The sequence below is a fragment of the Mastigoproctus giganteus genome, chromosome 9 (genome assembly GCF_048544385.1).
Source record: "Mastigoproctus giganteus isolate SK-2022 chromosome 9, ASM4854438v1, whole genome shotgun sequence".
Classification (NCBI taxonomy): domain Eukaryota; kingdom Metazoa; phylum Arthropoda; class Arachnida; order Uropygi; family Thelyphonidae; genus Mastigoproctus; species Mastigoproctus giganteus.
Window position 1 is genome coordinate 128,572,100 of NC_143583.1, and position 19,366 is coordinate 128,591,465.

At 35.2% G+C, this 19,366-nt stretch overlaps 1 protein-coding gene across 1 annotated transcript in view; it reads left to right on the forward strand.

Annotated features, from left to right (window-relative positions):
• LOC150080720 (phospholipid-transporting ATPase VA) overlaps nucleotides 1-19,366 on the forward strand; it is a 380,422-nt gene that overhangs the window by 307,220 nt on the left and 53,836 nt on the right. Inside the window, exons 16-18 of the mRNA XM_090381627.1 lie at nucleotides 5,259-5,573; nucleotides 13,166-13,220; nucleotides 15,746-15,948. Coding sequence (XP_090237753.1) covers nucleotides 5,259-5,573; nucleotides 13,166-13,220; nucleotides 15,746-15,948 — 573 coding nt within the window. The remainder of the gene's footprint in view (nucleotides 1-5,258; nucleotides 5,574-13,165; nucleotides 13,221-15,745; nucleotides 15,949-19,366) is intronic.

The window sequence follows — 19,366 nt, forward strand, 5'->3', positions numbered from 1 at the left end:
CAAAGTCTCATCTAGAGTCACTGTGCAGCTGAAGAAAGTATTTCCTTCCTGAGTTGTTGAAGATGCATTCCATTCACAAGTGTTTCTTCTCATTGTTGATGTACTTGTAAACCAATTTAGTGCAGATCTTGTCTACAATCTTTCATGGTTAATAATGTAGGCAGACCTGACTGATATCAAGCCCCTTTGGCCATATCATAAACTGTTGTACACCAGTTTGCTGTGATGATGATTATCTGCCAAGAAAACTTTTTTTTTTCTGTAATAATTTAAGTTTATCCTTGGCAATGGCCATTCTCCAGAGGATGCCTTCATTTGTGGTAGTGATTTGCCTATTTGCACACTTGTGGGTAAGTACAGGTGAAACCTATTATAACGTTATGCTCGGAGTCAAAAGAATCACATTACGATATAAGTGGAATCATATTAGAAAATTCTAGCCATTTTTCAGCATTCAAACTTCATACGTACTATCGGTTATGCTCATCTCTTTTTTTGCGTGATAATTGCAATACTACCTGTAAGAAAAATTACTCAAAGAATAATAATGGAAATAATATGCAATTGTGTTTTTTCAATCTTTTATTGCTGCACTGTACAATCAAGTATTCAAAAAACCAATATTAATGTTGTTTAAATATACATAAACATGATAAACACTTTTTGTCACAAAAACAAATCAATACTCACAAAAACTATTTTTCCACATGGTTGTATTGACTTATGTTCGTGTTTTTGAAATTAACAAACGGTCGAAAATTCGGGAGATAAAGGAGAGCATAATGCACCCAATGTTCTTTCAACTACTAAGTAGACATTAGCGAACAAACTTTTTCACATTTCAGTTGTTACTTTCAAGTCTTTCATTTTTTAAAAAACTGTATCAAGGGTTGACTGTTTCGTTACATCTCTTTTTAACAATTTCAATAAGGCATTTTAACTATAAAATTGAAAGGGAATCTACCTTTTTTGTGTCAAGGAATTTAAGTCTGGTTTGTAAACCAGTGAGTGCCTCCGCATATATGTTCAAACATTTTGCATTAAAGTTACAAGTCATTTATTATTGTTATTGCGGAAATCAAAGGATAATGCATATTGCAGATTCGTGTTAAACTGAAAATATCACCACGTGTTCACAAGGAATCCTAAATGTTGATCTTAAATGACTAAAAACATTTTCATATTATCAACTAACGAAAAATGGGAGCCGTGTTTGCATCATGTTACAAGTGGAATCGCATTCTAAAGAATCATGTTTTAATGGGTTTTAGTTGTATTCACTTGTCGATGTACATCATTTCCATATAGCTGCGAATTTCTGTTGTAGAAATTTCTTCTGCTATAGGAAACTGAAACTTTCTATTGTGTTAGTAAACATGCCCATCATTCTGAATGCTATGTGGTCTTTGCTGCTGCAAATTACTTTCTACACAAACAGGAAGTACCAATCCCTAAACTTGCAACCATGACAGTGAATTGTTTAAATTGAGACAGTCAAAATCTTTAGCTTTGAATAATCCTTATATGTACTCTTTAGAATTTTCTCATTCAAATTCCGATTTACTAGGAATAAAAATACTTTTAAAGTAGGATGGTGTTTTTCATAAGTAATACTAACTAATAAATGGTAACCCTTTAACAAAAAAAAATAACACACATTAACCTAGAAAATTTAAGAAACATTAATAAACGATGACAACTAGGATTTGCATGTGAGAAGAAACAAAATTAAACTGTATTCTATGAAAGTAAGTCTGCTTGTTATAATATATAACCTCCAAGTTTTAAATTTTATTAAAACCACACTTATGTAGAATTTGAAAAACAGTCATTTTGACCCTCAACTTGCTAATACATATATATTGTTTTAGGTTCTCTTTTTGGTTAAAATTAAATGCTCATAGCACAATGGTTTATTAATATTTCTCAAATTTTTTTTCATAATCATTAATGCTATAAGCACTCTAAAATTAAAATATCATATTTAATAACAGTGAGTGTTACTTAAAAAAAATAATAATCCTAATCCTTTGCTTTGGTTGCTGATTTTTCATAGCATGCATGACCTTTGGAGTCTTATGATTATCAAAGTTTTCATATTATAGTATGTGCTAAATAGAGGATATTTGTCTAATGTCTTCATGGAATGCCTTTCAAAAAACCATACTTCGATGATAATTCATTCACACCATCAAATAATTTAAATTCAAAATGCAGCCATTATAATGCATTGCAATTTATAATTTTCGAAGAACATTAAACTGCAATAAAATTTTAAAACTTTAAAAGTATATTCCATCTCCAATGACGGAAATAACTGGTCCAGGATTTTTTGTAGATCCATACCAATCAATGGAAAATACATTTCCAATTCTAACAGCATAACTTACATCACTAAAACAAACTTTTTCAGTTACCAATCTAAAAATTGAGCCCCATGGGTCTCTTGATCCCTTTTCATTAACAAACTTCTTCCAAGAAGTTTCAGGTGCCTCTGTAGCCAGGTGGGAAGGAGCAGCAGTGTGTAGCACACGCTTCTTGATTAGACCGGGGTTCGAGCCCGTCACCACCAAATACGGAGGATGCGGAAAGGTCAGGGAATGACCACCGCATATCCCGGAGCAATATGGCCTTAGTTGCTAATGCTCCCAAAAACCAAATAACAAACAAACCAAGAAATTTCCTTTGCATTTCTTATATTTCTTACATACTGGCATCTTAATCGTTTATACTTAATTTGTGTACATCAGCCATAATCATATCACCGACTTGATAAGATTGTATTGGCTTCGTAACAGTTCTTAACTCTTTTCTCTGCAAGTCCTAAGTACTACTCCACCAGTTCACAGGACCTTTCTATACTTCTTTCTTCGCATACTACACTTAGAAGACATATACAATATATCCTGTAATTTTTTATATGTTCGATCTCTGTTAATTCATCCCAATTAACTCTGAGCACAGAAAGCCAAGCCGAACTTAGTCCAGTTTGCTGTATTTACAGCAAATCTTTCTAATTCCTGACCATGGTCAGTGACCGTCTTTGCAAATGACGTAGGTGTATATCAGCAAGATAAAATGCACCCTGCCATGTTGCTGGTATTGTTCAAGAGTAGTTTGCTGAACATGAAAGTGACTTCCAGATGCTGTCTTGGCTGCTAGATATGAATTCCATACAACATCTCTGGGATTATGTGGATTGACAGATCAGGCAATTGGATCCTCTGCTGTGGACTAGCACAGATCTGCAGGACAATCCTGGCAACACAGTACAACATGCCTCACCATGTGGGGTGCCTTCATAGCCAGGTGGGCAGGAACAGCAGTGCGTAACACATTCTTCTTGATTAGACCGGGGTTCAAGCCCATGCCCACCAAATATGGAGGATGCGGAAAAGTCAGAAAATTACCACCGCATATCCCCGGAGTAATATGACCTTAGTTGCTAATGCTCCTAAAAATCAAACAAACAAATCACTGTGTGGGAGTGATACTTACAGCAAAAGGTATCCATTATCGGGTAGGTAGTCATAAAGTGCATATGTGTATATAAAAACCAAGGAGGATAATCAACTATTCATCTACAGGGTAGCCTACATTGGCCCATATTCTGGAATTCCATGATACTTGCCAGCATGGGAATTGGGGGTACACACATTGGGATTTTATTTTTAACTTGTGTTTCATTCTTATATTATTCATGAATTTTTAAGTATTCTAATGGTTCTAAGTGTTCCCACCATTCTTGTTGAAAGTACAACTATTACCTTTGCACACTTAGTTATTACTTATATATTTAATTCAAATGTGATCAAAAAAGTTAAGGAACTGCACTAATATTTGAAAAATAATGCTAGCTTGTTATTTGGTTGGATCTCCTTTGACGTAGTTTCCTCAACACTGTATACATTGCTTCTGACATCTCTGCATCTTCAAGAAGCATTCTGATAGGATTCATTTGGAATTACTAATAGTTCTAGTGTTATGTTCTGAATAATTTTGTTGCAAATCCTTAAAGCTCTCTCCACCACCTTGAAAGGTGGGGGAGGGGCTTTAAGAGTGGAGGAAAAATCCAAGGGTTCTAAATTCAGTAAGTTTAGAAAACCACAGCAGTGGAATGCTTCAAAAGAAATTCTTGAATGGAAAACGCTGACTTTGCTGGGCCTTTGTAATGATGCAAGCATAATTTTCCTGAAGGACACTTTTCCAGCAGTTTTTAGTATTCCTGCTTCACTGTTTGATCATGTGGAATAAATTCATAACAAACAATGTTCTGTGAGCCAAAAAAAAAATGATAAACATGATTTTTATATTTTATGGAGATTGTCTTGCTTTCTCAAAACAATCTCAATTGGGCAGGGGAGGAAACAGTCTTCCATTGAGTCGACTGGCCCTTTCCAAGTCCTAGCCATATGCTACGATTCATCACTAGTAATGATGGAAGAAATAAAATATGGGTCAGCAGCAGTTGAAGAAGATCCTGCCTTGGGAGAACTCTGTGATTATCAGTGAGAATGTGAAGCAACTTGGCTGAAACACATCACATTTTGAAATCTTGTGGTAAAATTGATTGACATGTCCATAAGAAATACCAGTTTCACTAGCAAGGGAAATTACTTCAACAGAAAGAATACTTTCAGAATACCTTCTTTGCATGACATTGTAAGCAATGAAGGTATTTCAGAGTTGAAGCTAAATTACTAAAATATGTGATTTAATTTATGGAAGTCAAAATAGATCTGATATGGAGATTATAGGCTATTTTTTAAATGGAAATGCAGGTATTGATTTCACATTTCCTCTATACATTTCCTCAAAAAAAAGACACTTTTAAGAAAAAAAATTTCCCTCTAGGATGGTTGGAGTTCAAGAAAATGGATCATCTACATTTCTGGATAGATCTATTTTTTTTGCTAGACTGAGAATTAATCAGATATATAATCTGTTTGTGTTCCTAGATCTAGTCTTGATATTTATTTATAGCACTCTAAATTTATCAAGTTTTTTTTGATGGATAGATATATAGTTGACCAAATCACTATTGTTGTTATAATAATAGTGATTATAATTATAAAGTGAAAACCATACGTAATCCATCCTTGGATTTTAACAGACTGTCACTGACAGTCTGTTTAAATCTGCAAGGACTTACGGGAAACTTATAATTATTCATAATTATGTTGATTAGTGAAAGAGAAGGTTATATGCTGTTTTATTTATTATGAATAATTGAAATGTTTTAATTATTTATTTTGCAGGAAACTGCTGAGGATACAATTAGATTTTATCTTGATCAAATTGAAAAAGATATAACCGTAGGCACAAGTTCTCCAACACCTTCCATGGGATCTTCGTCTTCCAGTTTAATTGGTAGTTTCCTTTTTGGGAGTAGCAATAGCAGTAATGGGAGTGCCATTACTCGCAGCAGTAGTCAAAAACGAAAAAAGAGAGCACTAGTCATTGATGGACGCACTCTTGCTTATGTCTTTGATAAGAAAGTTGATAAACTGTTTCTTAGTTTGGCAGATCACTGCATAGCAGTTCTTTGCTGTAGAGCAACTCCTCTCCAGAAGGTAAATACAGTATTCAGTTTGTTAAGTGATAATACTGTACCTGATATACTAGTTTATTTTCAAGTTTCAATTTGTGCATGTATGCATATGTAATGAAAAGTTCTATTTGCTTGTGTAGACACAAGAACTTATTGACTATATCATTTTCTCTATATTCATATAATCTGATAAAAAGTGATATTTGTAAGGTATTCATTTTGCAGTAAAATGAGCCTTTACTAATAGTTCAGTCTTTTATACACACACACACACACACACACACACACACACACACACACATACACTGATGAGTCAAAACATTGACTACCTACCTACTATGATGTTGGTCCTCCATGTGCAGCCAAAACAGCTCGTTGTTGTTGTTTGGTTTTTAGGAGCATTAGCAACTAAGGCCATATTGCTCCGGGAATATGCGGTGGTCATTCCCTGACCTTTCTGCATCGTCGGTATTTGGTGGTGACGGGCTCGAACCACGGTCTAATCAAGAAGCGTGTGCTACGCACTGCTGCTCCTTCCCACCTGGCTACGGAGGCGCCTAAAACAGCTCGTACCCGGTGAGTCATGGATGCTACAAGATTTCTAAGCGTGTCTTGTGGTATCTGGTACCAACATGTAAAAAGAAGATCTTTTAACTCCTGTAAGGTCCGTGGTTGAGATGCTGCAGATCAAAATTTGGAGGGCAATACCTGGAAGGCTTCCTCATGTTCCGAGAACCAGTCTCGAACAATCTGAGCAGTGAGGCATGGCGCATTATCCTGCTGAAGACGGCACCACCAGAGGGGAAGGCTGTTGCCATGAAAGGGTGTACCTGGTCAGCAATGATGTTTAGGCTGGTGGTAGATGTCAGAGTGCCCGGCACATGGATAACTGGACCCAGGGTATCCCAGCAGAACATTACCCAAAGCATGACACCAACGCCGCCACCGGCTTGTTTTCTTCCCACAGTGCATCCAGGCACCATCACTTCCCCAGGTAAATGATGCACACGTATCCGGCCGTCCATTGTAGGCGCTGTTACTGGTGAACCGTGGTTAGCATGGGCACTCAAAACGGCCTGCGGCTACACAGCCCCATTTTCAACAGGGTTCAATGTACTGTGTGTTGTGACACATTACTCCTGTCACCAGCATTCCAATTACTGGCGAGTTTCGTCACAGTCTCCCTTCTGTTGCCACGTGGCATCCAGGAAAGCCTTCACTCACCTCGAGCATCGATGAGCTGTGGTCGTCCAACACCTCGCTGGCAGTTTCTGGGTTCCCCTCCTCGGACCACTTTCGGTAGGTACTAACCACAGCTGACCATGAGCATCCCACCAGCCATGCCGTTTCGGATATGCTCTGACCCAGTCATCTGGCCATTACAGTTTGGCCTTTATCAAACTCACTTAAGTCCGTTGCCTTTCCCATCTGAAGAACAAGAGTAACACTGTTTAACGGAGCTCAGTGTCATTTGTTTATTATACTGTTTCCAGACCCGTGCACGCGCCGTGGTTCACCTACAGTTATTTTGATTCGCATAACGACTCGCTGGTCATAATGTTTTGGCTCGTCAGTGTGTGTATATATGTGTGTGGTGCCTCCGTAGCCAGGTAGGCAGGAGCAGCAGTGCGTAGCACACGCTTCTCGATTAGACCAGGGTTCGAGCTCGGGACCACCAAATACAGAAGATGTGGAAAGGTCAGGGAATGACCACCACATATCCCCGGAGCAATATGGCCTTAGTTGCTAATGCTCCTAAAAACCAAATAACAAACAAACATATGTGTGTGTTCTAGAAACCTATCCATAACAAGTTTCTGTGTCAAAATTTTATCTAACTTGAAAACTACCCAAAATCTATATATAAACCTAAACGTGAGTTCACGATTTTAATTTTACGAACAGGTTTACGTGAGTCAAAATTTTACATAGCTCAGAAACCAACCAAAATATCTATATATAAACGCAAATGCAAGCCCAAAAATTTAAAAAATTGCTTTATATGTCTTGTAACATTTGTATATTACAGTTACATACTAATAACATGTCTATTAGATTATTTAAAAAACAACAAAACTTATTGTGTGTGTGTGTGGAGAATCTATGACATTGAAATTAGTTGGACGAGGTTGAAGAGGGAGCTATCACATCATCGATATCAGACTTGTCTTCCAGCTCTAAAATAGCTGAAGAAGTGGAAGGTGCTGAAGTTGGAGTCAGAGAATCTGAAAGTTGAGCAGGTTGCTCAATCTTTCTCTCAAATTTATCTATTGAGGTTTGAACAAATGCCTTCTTTTTTCCCTCATATATAATTTTGTAGCAGAGAGTTCAGATGTCAGAGTCTTGCTTCTCCAGCAATGCTAAACCAGCATTGATCAGTGAAGAGGTTTCAGCCCTTTTCTTTGTTGTAAAACATTCAGATTCCTCCACCTTTGACTCATCCTATGCAACCTTTTGCACTTCCAACTCTATTAAACCTTCATTTCTGTTTCTCATTGTGAGAGTATAGGTGTTTTTCGACATCATCAACTTCAAGTTCGAGGCACTGAGCAAACTCGATAATTCTGTTGGTGGCTTCTTCTATTACATTCTCTTCACTTCCTCCTACACTTCTGCAATTTTCTTAATTGCATCATAAATGGTATAATTTTTCCAAAATTCTCTCAGTTGATTTCATTCTCCTTATCCATAGCAGCAATTGCCTGGGAAAAGGTATTGACCAAATAATGTCTTAAATGCTGTGATGCTGTGACCTCCAGTCCATTGACTGTAGCAGTGAGGATCATCCAGATATTTTTTCCATTTTCAAGAACCAATGATTTTGAAAGCCAAATTTTTTGCCTGGCAATATTCTTTTAACTGAGGAACCATATTCTCTCTGAAATGTTCTTCAAATATTGAGAGTGTAACCCAAGCCTTGGCATTAGATTTCCAGATTTAATGCACAAAGATTTTGTGCAAGGTATATAAGCAGAGATTTGAGTTTCCAATCCTCTGATACATTGTCCCAAAACCAAGAGCATTATTCAGTCCTTTGCTGCTTTAAAACCAGGCATTGTCTTATCTTCTCTTGTGATATATAAGTATGCTCAATTTTTTTTTTTTTTTTTTTTCAGAATAATCCAGTTTTGTCTAAGTTAAAAACTTGATCTGGCATATATTCACCCTCATTTATTATGCCATTGAAAACTCCCAGAAAAGCTTCTGCTGCTACAGTATCTGCACTAATTACTACAGTAGCTGCTTTGCCACGAATTTTTACATTAAGCAAGATGACATGTTTTTTAAAACAACTAAACCAACCATAGCTGGCTGGCTACAAAAGTCTCCTCAATTCCACCACTTTTCTTTTTCAAGTCTTCATAAATACTTCTAACCTTTGCCTGAATTATTAATAGACTTAGGGGGAACATTTCTTTATATTTGATCAACAATCTGTAAGTTTAATAGTTTTACATTTCATATATCACTCCAGTACATTTTTTTTGTTAAGACAGTAGAATTTAAAGGCACAGAACTTTTTACATGTTCTTTTATTCATTCTTTATCTTTCACTGTTGTATTCACAGTGGATGTTGCCAGCCAGCCTTAAATCATGTGAAATGGTCATAATTGTTTTCCCACCTTCATACATTTTTACAATTTCTAATTTTTGGTCTAACATAATTGTACACCACTTTTTCAAACACCAAATTGCCAGGCCACTCACATGCTTTCCTGCTATCCTGACTGGGATAACATGCAAAAAAAAAAAAAAAACAGAAACAGTTATCTGCTAGCCAAAGCAGTACTATAAATAACAGGGTGTAAAAATTAAATGAAAGAAGAAATAGTTTAACTAGGAGCTCCCTTTCTAGCTATGTACAAGTTATTACACATTATGTGATAACTCATGGCGAGCTTTGTACATAAGTAGTGTATTGTCTAACATCCTTGGAAAGTTCCCACTGGAGACCAGGCTGTGGGTATCTCTGAAGTTGCCAATTATATCTGATTACCATGTGGACATTTTTTTTTTTTTTACAAAAATGTTTATTTTTTAAAATTTTTTACATAAAGTCAGATTTTTGTAAGTTGAATCATCCTTAAGTTGGGGAGTGCCTGTATGTATATACGGTAGATACATTTATAACAAGCACATGTATAATATAAACTGTACAAAAACAAATAGATGTACATAGTGTATTTTAACAACAAATTTCCTTCATTATAATGATCATAATAATCAAACTTTAAAGGTATAACATGCAGATTTTTAACAAGAAATAACACGAAGTCATTTTTTAACTACCAAGTTCAATAGCTTACTTATAGTAAGCTATTGAATCTTAGCCAAAGATTTCCAGATTCTCTCTCTCTCTCTCTGTGCATGTGCACGCTCGTGTGTGTGTGTGTGTGTGTCTCAAACTACTTCTGAGATCTAAACCAAGGACCAGAAAAGATGATGCATTGAAATGTGTCTGGAACATGTTGAAACCGATTATAATTTCACAAATTCCATTGTTATGGGTAGTGATACACGAATCTACAGTTATGATCCCTAAACAAAGGCCCAATCACTCCATGTCAGATAGTGAATGACTGAGTAAATAAGCCGACTGGGCTAGCCAGGTGGGTAAAGTGTCTGCTTGGCAACCCAAAGGTCACTGATTCGAATCCCGCCTCAGGCTTGGATCAGAGTAAAATGCAAAAACTTTGGGAGGTGCATTATGGCCACAGAAGCCGATGTGCCAACAACTAACAAAAAAATAAAAACACTAAGTAAATGGTATGTCTTGACTAAAATCAATGCTTTTAAGGTACTTTGAATAATGTATAATCAACATCAAATACATTTTTAATAATGTATAATCAAAAGGGTTTTTATTTTATAAAGTAAATACCTATGTATATTGGTTACAACAAGCACAAACCGTTAATCCCTTCACTCTTCTTATAACCAAGTTTCACTTTTTATCTTAGTACATGTTCAGAGAGGCGCCTCCGTAGCCAGGCGGGCAGGAGCAGCAGTGCATAGCACACGCTTCTTGATTATACCGGGGTTCGAGCCCATGCCCACCAAATACGGAGGATGTGGAAAGGTCAAGGAATGACCACCGCATATCCCCAGAGCAATATGGCCTTAGTTGCTAATGCTCCAAATAACAATCCTAACATGTTCAGAGCTGCCTCTTGTGTGACATAAGAGCTGATTTCTATTGCCTGCTCTGTCTGAGTCATAATCAAGCTTTGTCTTGACTGTAGGATCCCATATATGACTCTGCAAGGTCATCACCTTAAACTTCATTTTATTCATAATTCTCAGGATTGCAGGATTGCATGAGCTCATGAATTCCCACTTCACCTTTTTAGAAAGAAATTTTCTTAGCCATGCAAGCAAATAATATATCAAGGTGACTTGCAGATTCCCAGAACATCCTGGAAATCAGCATGTGTATGTTTTTTATTTGAATATACTTTATTTTAGTGTGTAGTTTGCGTGTAACCTTTTCCTTACAAGAGACCTTCCATGGTCAATCTCTTCCATAAATAGGGACTTTTTGCATGCCCAAAAAATAGATTTAATTCCACACAATCAAGGCAGAATTTCACTACTATAATCAAACTTACATTTTTTCATTTGTACTTATGCTTGGCAGTTTCTGTCTCTGTTCTGAAGTGAATTAAACTGGTTGCTTGTTCACACAAGCATTGTTATATGACCATTTACATAGTTGTAATTGGCAAGAGTAGTTTATGCTAAAAGAGAGAAAGTTGTCTTTTTTTTTTTTTTTTTTTTGCATGGATTACAAGTATTAAACAGCAAATAACATCACAAGATATGTATATTCTCTGTTTAGTTGGTATGTATAATTATACATAATAAACAACGTAGCATTTCTTTTGATATACAGCTCATTAGCATTATATATATATATAATGCAAAACTGATTAAATTCCTCTGCAGTGCATTATTAAAAGCAAAATATCACAGAAATTGTTAGACTGTACATAGCTCATACATTTATTCCTTAAAAAAAATTAATTTTTTTAACAGAACAGAATAGGTGCTTTATTGTCTTGAAGACTAAATTATAAAAATTAAATACTTTTATACCATGTGTTAGGATTAATTTATCAGCAAAAGGGTTATGTTTTTAAAAGCACTCCTACAGCCTGCATTCCAGGCTACAGGAGTGCTTTTATTAACAAAACACCATGAACATCACCCACCCAGTTGTAAAAGAAATAAACTCTTTATATACATTATCCAAGCTTGGAAGAACCATACACTTCTGTTGGGTCCCAGGACATATGACAATTCCAGGAAATGAATTAGCATACAATGCCGCAAAAGTGGCTGACTTACCACCTGATGACAAGTGGAAAATTCGACATGAAGACTGTAGACGAATAATGCAGGAAAAGTGCATGTACCAGCGGCAGTTAACATAACATAGTGGCAGTTAACAAACCAACTTAAAAATAAGCTTCGAAGTATCAAGCAAAATCTTGAGCAGTGGCCTTCAAGCTTCAGTCCAATTCAACAACAGGAGGTATTACTAGTTTGTCTGCGAATAGGTCACACTAATATTACTCGTGGTTATCTTTTAAGAGGGAGGATTCACCCTCAATCTCATCACTGTAACAGTTCTTTCAGTGAAGCATATCCTTGTGGAATGCACAAAATTTGCAATAGAATGCCAGAATCTCTTCACTCCAGCCACAACAGAAGACTCTCTAACACTTACTTCACCTTTGGGCAATAAAACAAATGTCTCAAATATTTTTACTTTTCTCGAAGTGATCAATGTATACCACCTCCTTTAGCTAGTCAAAAACCAGTTTTCTGACTCTCGATCTGTAAAGAAATAGCATACATACTATCATATGTATGTCGCACTATGGCCATAGATGCCGCTGCACCTAAAAAATCCCCAAACAAACAAGCTTTTATTAATAACTGATAAGATATGACTATATCCATAATATGTAAAATGCAAGATGGTGCAGTACGTGAAGTAGACATAATTACTTACAGGGTAAAAGCCTAATTGCACATGTCAGGCATAGCCTCTTTCTGTATGTACTGTGAGCAAACTTGGTTTGCTATTTAATACATCACTCTTTTCTATAAACGAATAATAAATTTAAAAACACAGACTAAAAAGCTTGTGGTTCTTGAGTAAATGGATAAAAATTTAATCATGATGCATGCTGTGCAATGATACCATGCTATACAGTAGCAAATTTTCATTATAGCCCTTCAATTTTGTTGAAATGATCTTTGACTATAATTGGCTTTAGCAGTCTTTTCAAAGAAGGCAAGCTATTCATTTTTTTTGCAGGACCCAATTCAGTATTTGAATTTTACTTCAAATTATCTGTACTAAAAGGCATATAAAACCCTATATCATTTGACAGGGGACAGTAGTGACTTCAAAATTCTGTCATATTTAAAATATTAAATATCAATTAATTAATGAGGTTTTATTGTTGAGTGCTTATTATAATCCTGTTTTTATAGTTAACTATTTTATTTTAAAGAATTACTTTTTATATATTTTGATCTTGCTGTACATGTACTTCAAATTAACTGTATTAAATTATTCTTAAAATTACCTGTAATTTCAGGCTTTCCTGGTTAAATTGGTGAAAGAAACACAAAATGTACTTACTTTGGCCATTGGTAAGTTAAATTTGTATTGAAACTTCAATTTTGAGATATTTTTCAAATATTTAATTTACATCTAGAACTTTTTCTGTTACTAAAGCCTTTTATTTTTACCCACCCTTATTAAATTTGTCTTTTAATATGCATATATTCTAATATATCACATATTGAAACTACTTTGTGTATTGTTAACACACATTGTTTTTAAAATTCCTTTCGTTATTTTATTTTTTCTTAAAAATACCTGCACTTTGTCATGTATTTGTGTTAGTTTAATTATGTCATTTGAAATTACTAAATAAATATTATTATTATTTAAGTAATTTTTCTACAATTATGTTCTAGATTCCTTTCATTGAAAGCCCTGGTCTGTATCCAGTTTTTCCTTCAGTAGAATATTAAATTTGAATTTAATATTCTATTTTATTTTATTTTTACCCATTGTTATTAAATTTGTTTTTAATATGCATATTATCTGAACTTTATCAACAGCTATAAAAAGTCACTGTAAATGTCAGTATAGGCTCTTTCTGTACATATATGCAAGCAAACTGGGTTTGCTGCTTAGTCCATCAATCTTTTTGTAGCTTTCATAGCTTGAAGTTTTTGTCCTTGATTATATAAACAACTGTACTAATGTGCTGCATATAATTGTTATTCAACACATTATAACATACATATCTTAATTTTAACACATTGTTGAAATTCCTTCCTTTACTTTTTTTTTTATTTAAAAATATATAAACATGCCTTTTTGAATTGTTTGTGCATGTTTTTGTTGTTGTTTTAACATGCTTTCCCTACTGCTTTTTTTGTTTATAGGTAGTGGGAAGCCAATTATATAAGAAGTCACCCTTGAAACTTTTAATATTAAAATAAATCCTGTAAGTCCAAATATAAAGTAACATATTAAGAAAATATTTCTTTACTCTCTGGAAAAAAAATATACAGGAAACCCTTGATTAGTGCGGTTAATGAATCCTTGAAATATACCACACATATTAAAACCGCACTAATCAAACTTAAGAAACAATGGGAATAATTATAATGAATCCTTGAAAATTATGAAATTGTAAAAATATATTTTTTCTTACTCAATACGTACCTATAATGCACTGCATAGTTCTTAAATTATTAAGGAATAAATTTAAAAAAAGATAGTATGATTTAAATTTTATTTTTTGCAAAAAAAACTTATCTAACTTCAATTGAACAGTGGTAGCTTTCTTCCTTTCCTCCATGATCTTGCGATAACAATCAATTTGCTTATCTAACCCTCAACGAACGTTCATGCTTCTCTCTGCATCTGGATCAATCTCTAGTATGAGTTCTTTTGCTTTTTAAAGTGTATTAAATAGTTCAAGTTTTTTGAATGAAATTTCTTTGGGAGCAAATTGCTTTTCTTCTGCTTCATTTTCGTCTTCTTCCTCGTATGCATGTTGATGCTCAATTTCAAGAAGATCGTCGTTACTTAAGTCTTTTGAATGCGATTCCAATAATTCTCTAACGTTTTCTGAATCTACTTCCTCAAAGCCGAGGTCTTTTCCAATTGTAGTAATTTCATCAATAACTTTGTTGACAGGATTAATGAAACCGCAAAAATCATTTGCGCATTCAGGCAAAAGATTCTGCCAGACAGCTCTCATGCAGGTGTTCGTCATTTCTTCCCACGATTTGTGTATGTTCTCAACTGCTTCTTTAATATCATAATATTAAAGAAGTTTAATATTAATAATAAAAGAATAAAAGAATATGAGTTACCAGAGCAAATTTCAATTTCAGAGTGGTATGGGGTGCTGCTGTCGAGCATTTTGGAGTCGATTCCCATTCATTTAAGTTAGAAGACCCTGTCGAGTGCGTATCACGTATTTGCCGCTTTAGGCGCCGTTGTGATTGCCAAGCACCGCAAGAAAAAAACAGCGCACTAATCAAATTTGATAACGCATATATTAAGGGGATAGTATCAAAAAAATTTTGCGCACTAATTAAAACCGCATTGTTCAAAACCGCATTAATCAAGCGTTTCCTGTATATATATTGATTTTCCAGTAAAGCACTTATTTTGAAGGATATAGAACAATTTCTCATGGATAGGAGCTACCACTTCTGTTATTATTAGTTTCTTCACCATCTTATGTCTACTGAATTATCAGAGTTTCTTGAAAAATTGCTCTCTCTCTCTCTCTCTCTCTCTCTCTCTCTCTCTCTCTCTCTCTCTCTCTCTCTCTCTGTGTCAGTCTGTCTGACACCTTCAGTGATGCATATTGTTGAGAGAATAAATTTCCTCAAAATCTGCAATAATTCAGTAGATACAAATGAGTGCAAACCAAGCAATGATGGAAAGGGATTGTATTGTCATCACAATAAAAAAAAATGCAAATTATGTTCTAGTAAGATATTATAAACTTTTTATAAATTTAAAATAAAGTTAACCTAATCTTTCATTCAAAATGCATTAATTCTTGTAATTTGATAGAGTAATGTTTAATTGCTGAACAGCATTATACTTAATTTATCAACCAATTAATGTTTTCCATTAGGTGATGGTGCTAACGATGTTAGCATGATTCAGACTGCTGATGTAGGTGTAGGAATAAGTGGACAAGAAGGAATGCAGGCAGTAATGGCCAGTGACTTTGCTTTAGCCCGTTTCCGTTATCTAGAACGTCTTTTGTTAGTTCATGGTCATTGGTGTTATGATCGATTAGCACGCACAATCTTGTATTTTTTCTATAAAAATGCCGTGAGTAATTCTTTGTATTTTTGATTTTTTTAAAATAATTCTTAATTTAAAAAAAAAAAGACTTTATGAAGCCATTGCCCCCTTTTTTGTTTATTTTTTACTCTGAAATTTATGAAAATTTTTCATAAATCTGAACTATATCTGCATACATGCATTACTCGAGTATATTGGTTTCTTTCAATAAACATGAATAAAAATGGAAATATGCTATAGAGATATAACTAATACACATAGGATTAATGTATTCTATAAATGTCAATAATGTAGGTATTGAATTCATAAAATCCAACATGGAAATACTAAGTGAAGTGAAAATTATATTCTCTCTATTACTGAGGCAGACTGAAACCTAAGCATCTATGTGAAGCCGATCTCTATATACTATTACACTTTTATAACCGGATCTTCGCAGAAAATACATATCCTCTCTCATGGCGTCATTCCTATATTTGTGCTGTTCTAAAACCAGATAAAGATCCTTCCATAGTTGAAAATTATAGACCAATATCATTGACAAGCTGTTTGGGCAAAATCTTTGAAAGGATGGTGCATAAAAGGCTCATCTGGGTTCTAGACTCCCAAAACGTTCTTTCCGATCACCAATATGGCTTGCGTAAAAACAGATCTACCCTAGATTTACTACTCAAAATTGAATCTAACATACGTAACGCTTTTGTCATGAGACAACATCTGGTGATGGTGAACCTAGATATTCAGAAAGCATTTGATACCACTTGGCGTCATGGTATTATTAAAGATATACATCAGTAGGGACTGAGAGGCTACCTTCCACAATTTATCCAGAACTTTTTAAGGTTACGCACCTTTCAAGTCCGATACCAAAACGCGCTATCAACAACTCACATTCAAGAAGAGGGTGTTCCACAGGGTTCCATACTGAGTGCTACTCTATTTGCGATTCGGGTCAACAACATATTGGAAGAACTTCCAAAAACCATCCAAATATACATGTATGCAGATGACCTCACCATATCCTGCCAGTCACAAAGTATGAATACTGTTGAAAGACAGTTACAAATTGCTCTCGCCAGAATAGAATCATGGACCTTACGTAATGGATACCGCCTAGCTGAGCAGAAATCCACCACTACTCATTTTTGCAAATTACGCTCACTACATCCCGATCCTGAGCTAAAGATCAATAACATTTCAATTCCTCTTGTTCACACTGTCCGTGTTCTTGGTCTCGTACTGGATAAGAAACTGAACTTTAAAGCACATGTGGCTTATCTTAGAACTATCTGTTTGAAAAAGTTGAATATTCTCCGGTGTGTGTCATCTATGTCATGGGGTGCTGATCGACATACCCTGATCCATCTTTATCGAGGTCTAATCAGGTCCCGCTTAGACTATGGCTCTCCAGTGTATGACTCTGCGAGAAGAACTACTTTAGAGCGATTGAATACGATCCAGCACAGTGCGCTGAGAGTTTCTCTAGGGGCTTTCAGAACCTCCCCAGTTCAGAGCCTTTATATCGAAGCTCATGAACCACCTTTACATCTTCAGAGGAAAACATTACTTTTGATGTACGCCGCAAAAATTTGCAGTCTTCCCTCCCACCCTAGTTGGAAATATCTGTATAATACCGAATGAGTCATTTTATAACAGTAAGCCAAATGAAAACCAACCTGCTGCATTTAGACTTAAAGAACTCACTCAAGCATGGAATATAGACATCAGCAATATATTTCAGGACATGACACCTCCTGATCCGCCTTGGACAAATAGTTCTGTTAATTACGACGATTATTTTCAACAGTGGGGTAAGAACACCTTGTTGCCCTCCAATATTGCACAGTTACATGAAACTCACTCTTCTAACTCAGAGGCCTGTAAAATCTATACAGATGGATCAAAAACTGAGACCCAAGTAGGTGCTGCAGCAGTCTTCCCTTCATTCACCATTTCTGTTTCATTACCAACAGAATGCAGTATCTTTACTGCTGAGCTTTATGCTATTAATTTAGCTCTTGATCGGATAACTGAATTTTTAATTACGACTACTTTAATATACACTGACTCACTCAGTGCTGTCTCTGCCATAAATACTAATACCAACTCCTCTCACCCTGTAATAAAACAGATTCATTCTAAGCTACTTGCCTGTAAGGAATTGAACCAAACTATGACATTCTGCTGGATCCCAGGATATTCTGGAATAGCCGGCAATGAAAGAGCAGATCATGCAGCCAAACAACCAGAAACCACTATTTCGCAGAATTTTCAAGTTCCATATACAGATTACAAACACATTATCCATAAAGCATGTTATAACAGCTGGTCATTAATCTGGAAAGGTTATCCAGGAAATAAACTCTACCAAATAAAACCGGAACCAAAGCTGTGGTCCTCCAGCTTCCAGAAAAGCAGACGAGAAGAAACAATTTTAGGAAGGCTCAGGATTGGGCATACTCATCTCACTCACCTGTATCTGTTAACTAATGAAAGTGCTCCACAATGTACATCATGTCAAGTACAACTGACCATTCGTCATTTTAGTGGACTGTTCCCCACTTTCAAAACATCCGCTTAGACACTTTTAAATCGTTTACTAATATGCAGACATCAATAAATTTAACGCAGATTCTGGGAGATGATCCTAATAAAAAAGAACTATTTACTTTCCTAAACCGGATAGGAATATATAATAAAATATAGTTATTTCATATTCACCATTAGAAAGACACAATATGGCCCAAGTAGCCTATGTGTCATTAAACACAACAACAAAGACTGAAAACTAATTTTCACTGCAGATGACATTTTGTGTGTGATTTTACTGCAGTTTTCCTTTGTTCAAATGTGAAAAACTAAAGACTTGTTCTTATGTTTCTTTTTCTTCATAGAATTTCTGAGGAAAAATGGTTTATGAATGCCATTAAACAAATAATGCTGCCTGTACTTGAAAGAAATTGTAGGTACAGTGAGCATTATTTGTTTAATCTTTGGTTGAAATTTTTGTTGTAGTTTATTTTATAATTTGGAAATCAGCTTTCACAAACTGATTATCCTATTTAAAATTACTTGATGAATTAGCATTAGCATTAGTAGAGGCATTTGATGCAAGAAAGCAAGCTTATGCAGCATCAGCCCAAAAAAAAAATAAATAAATAAAAAATAACCACTTCCACTTCACCCCTCTGTTCGTTCGAAATACCTGTCCAGCTGAGCCTTAAACTTATTTAGGCTATCAACTTCCACGACAAGGGATGGAAGTCTATTCCACCAACCAACCACCCGCTGGCTAAAGGCAAATTTCCTCATGTCTATCCTACATCTGTCTTTTCTTAATTTGAATTTATGCCCTCTCAGGTGATTATTCTGAGCAAGAGGAAGAATCCCATCAGCATTGGGCATGCTCAAACCATTCAATGCTTTATACACCTCTATCAGATCA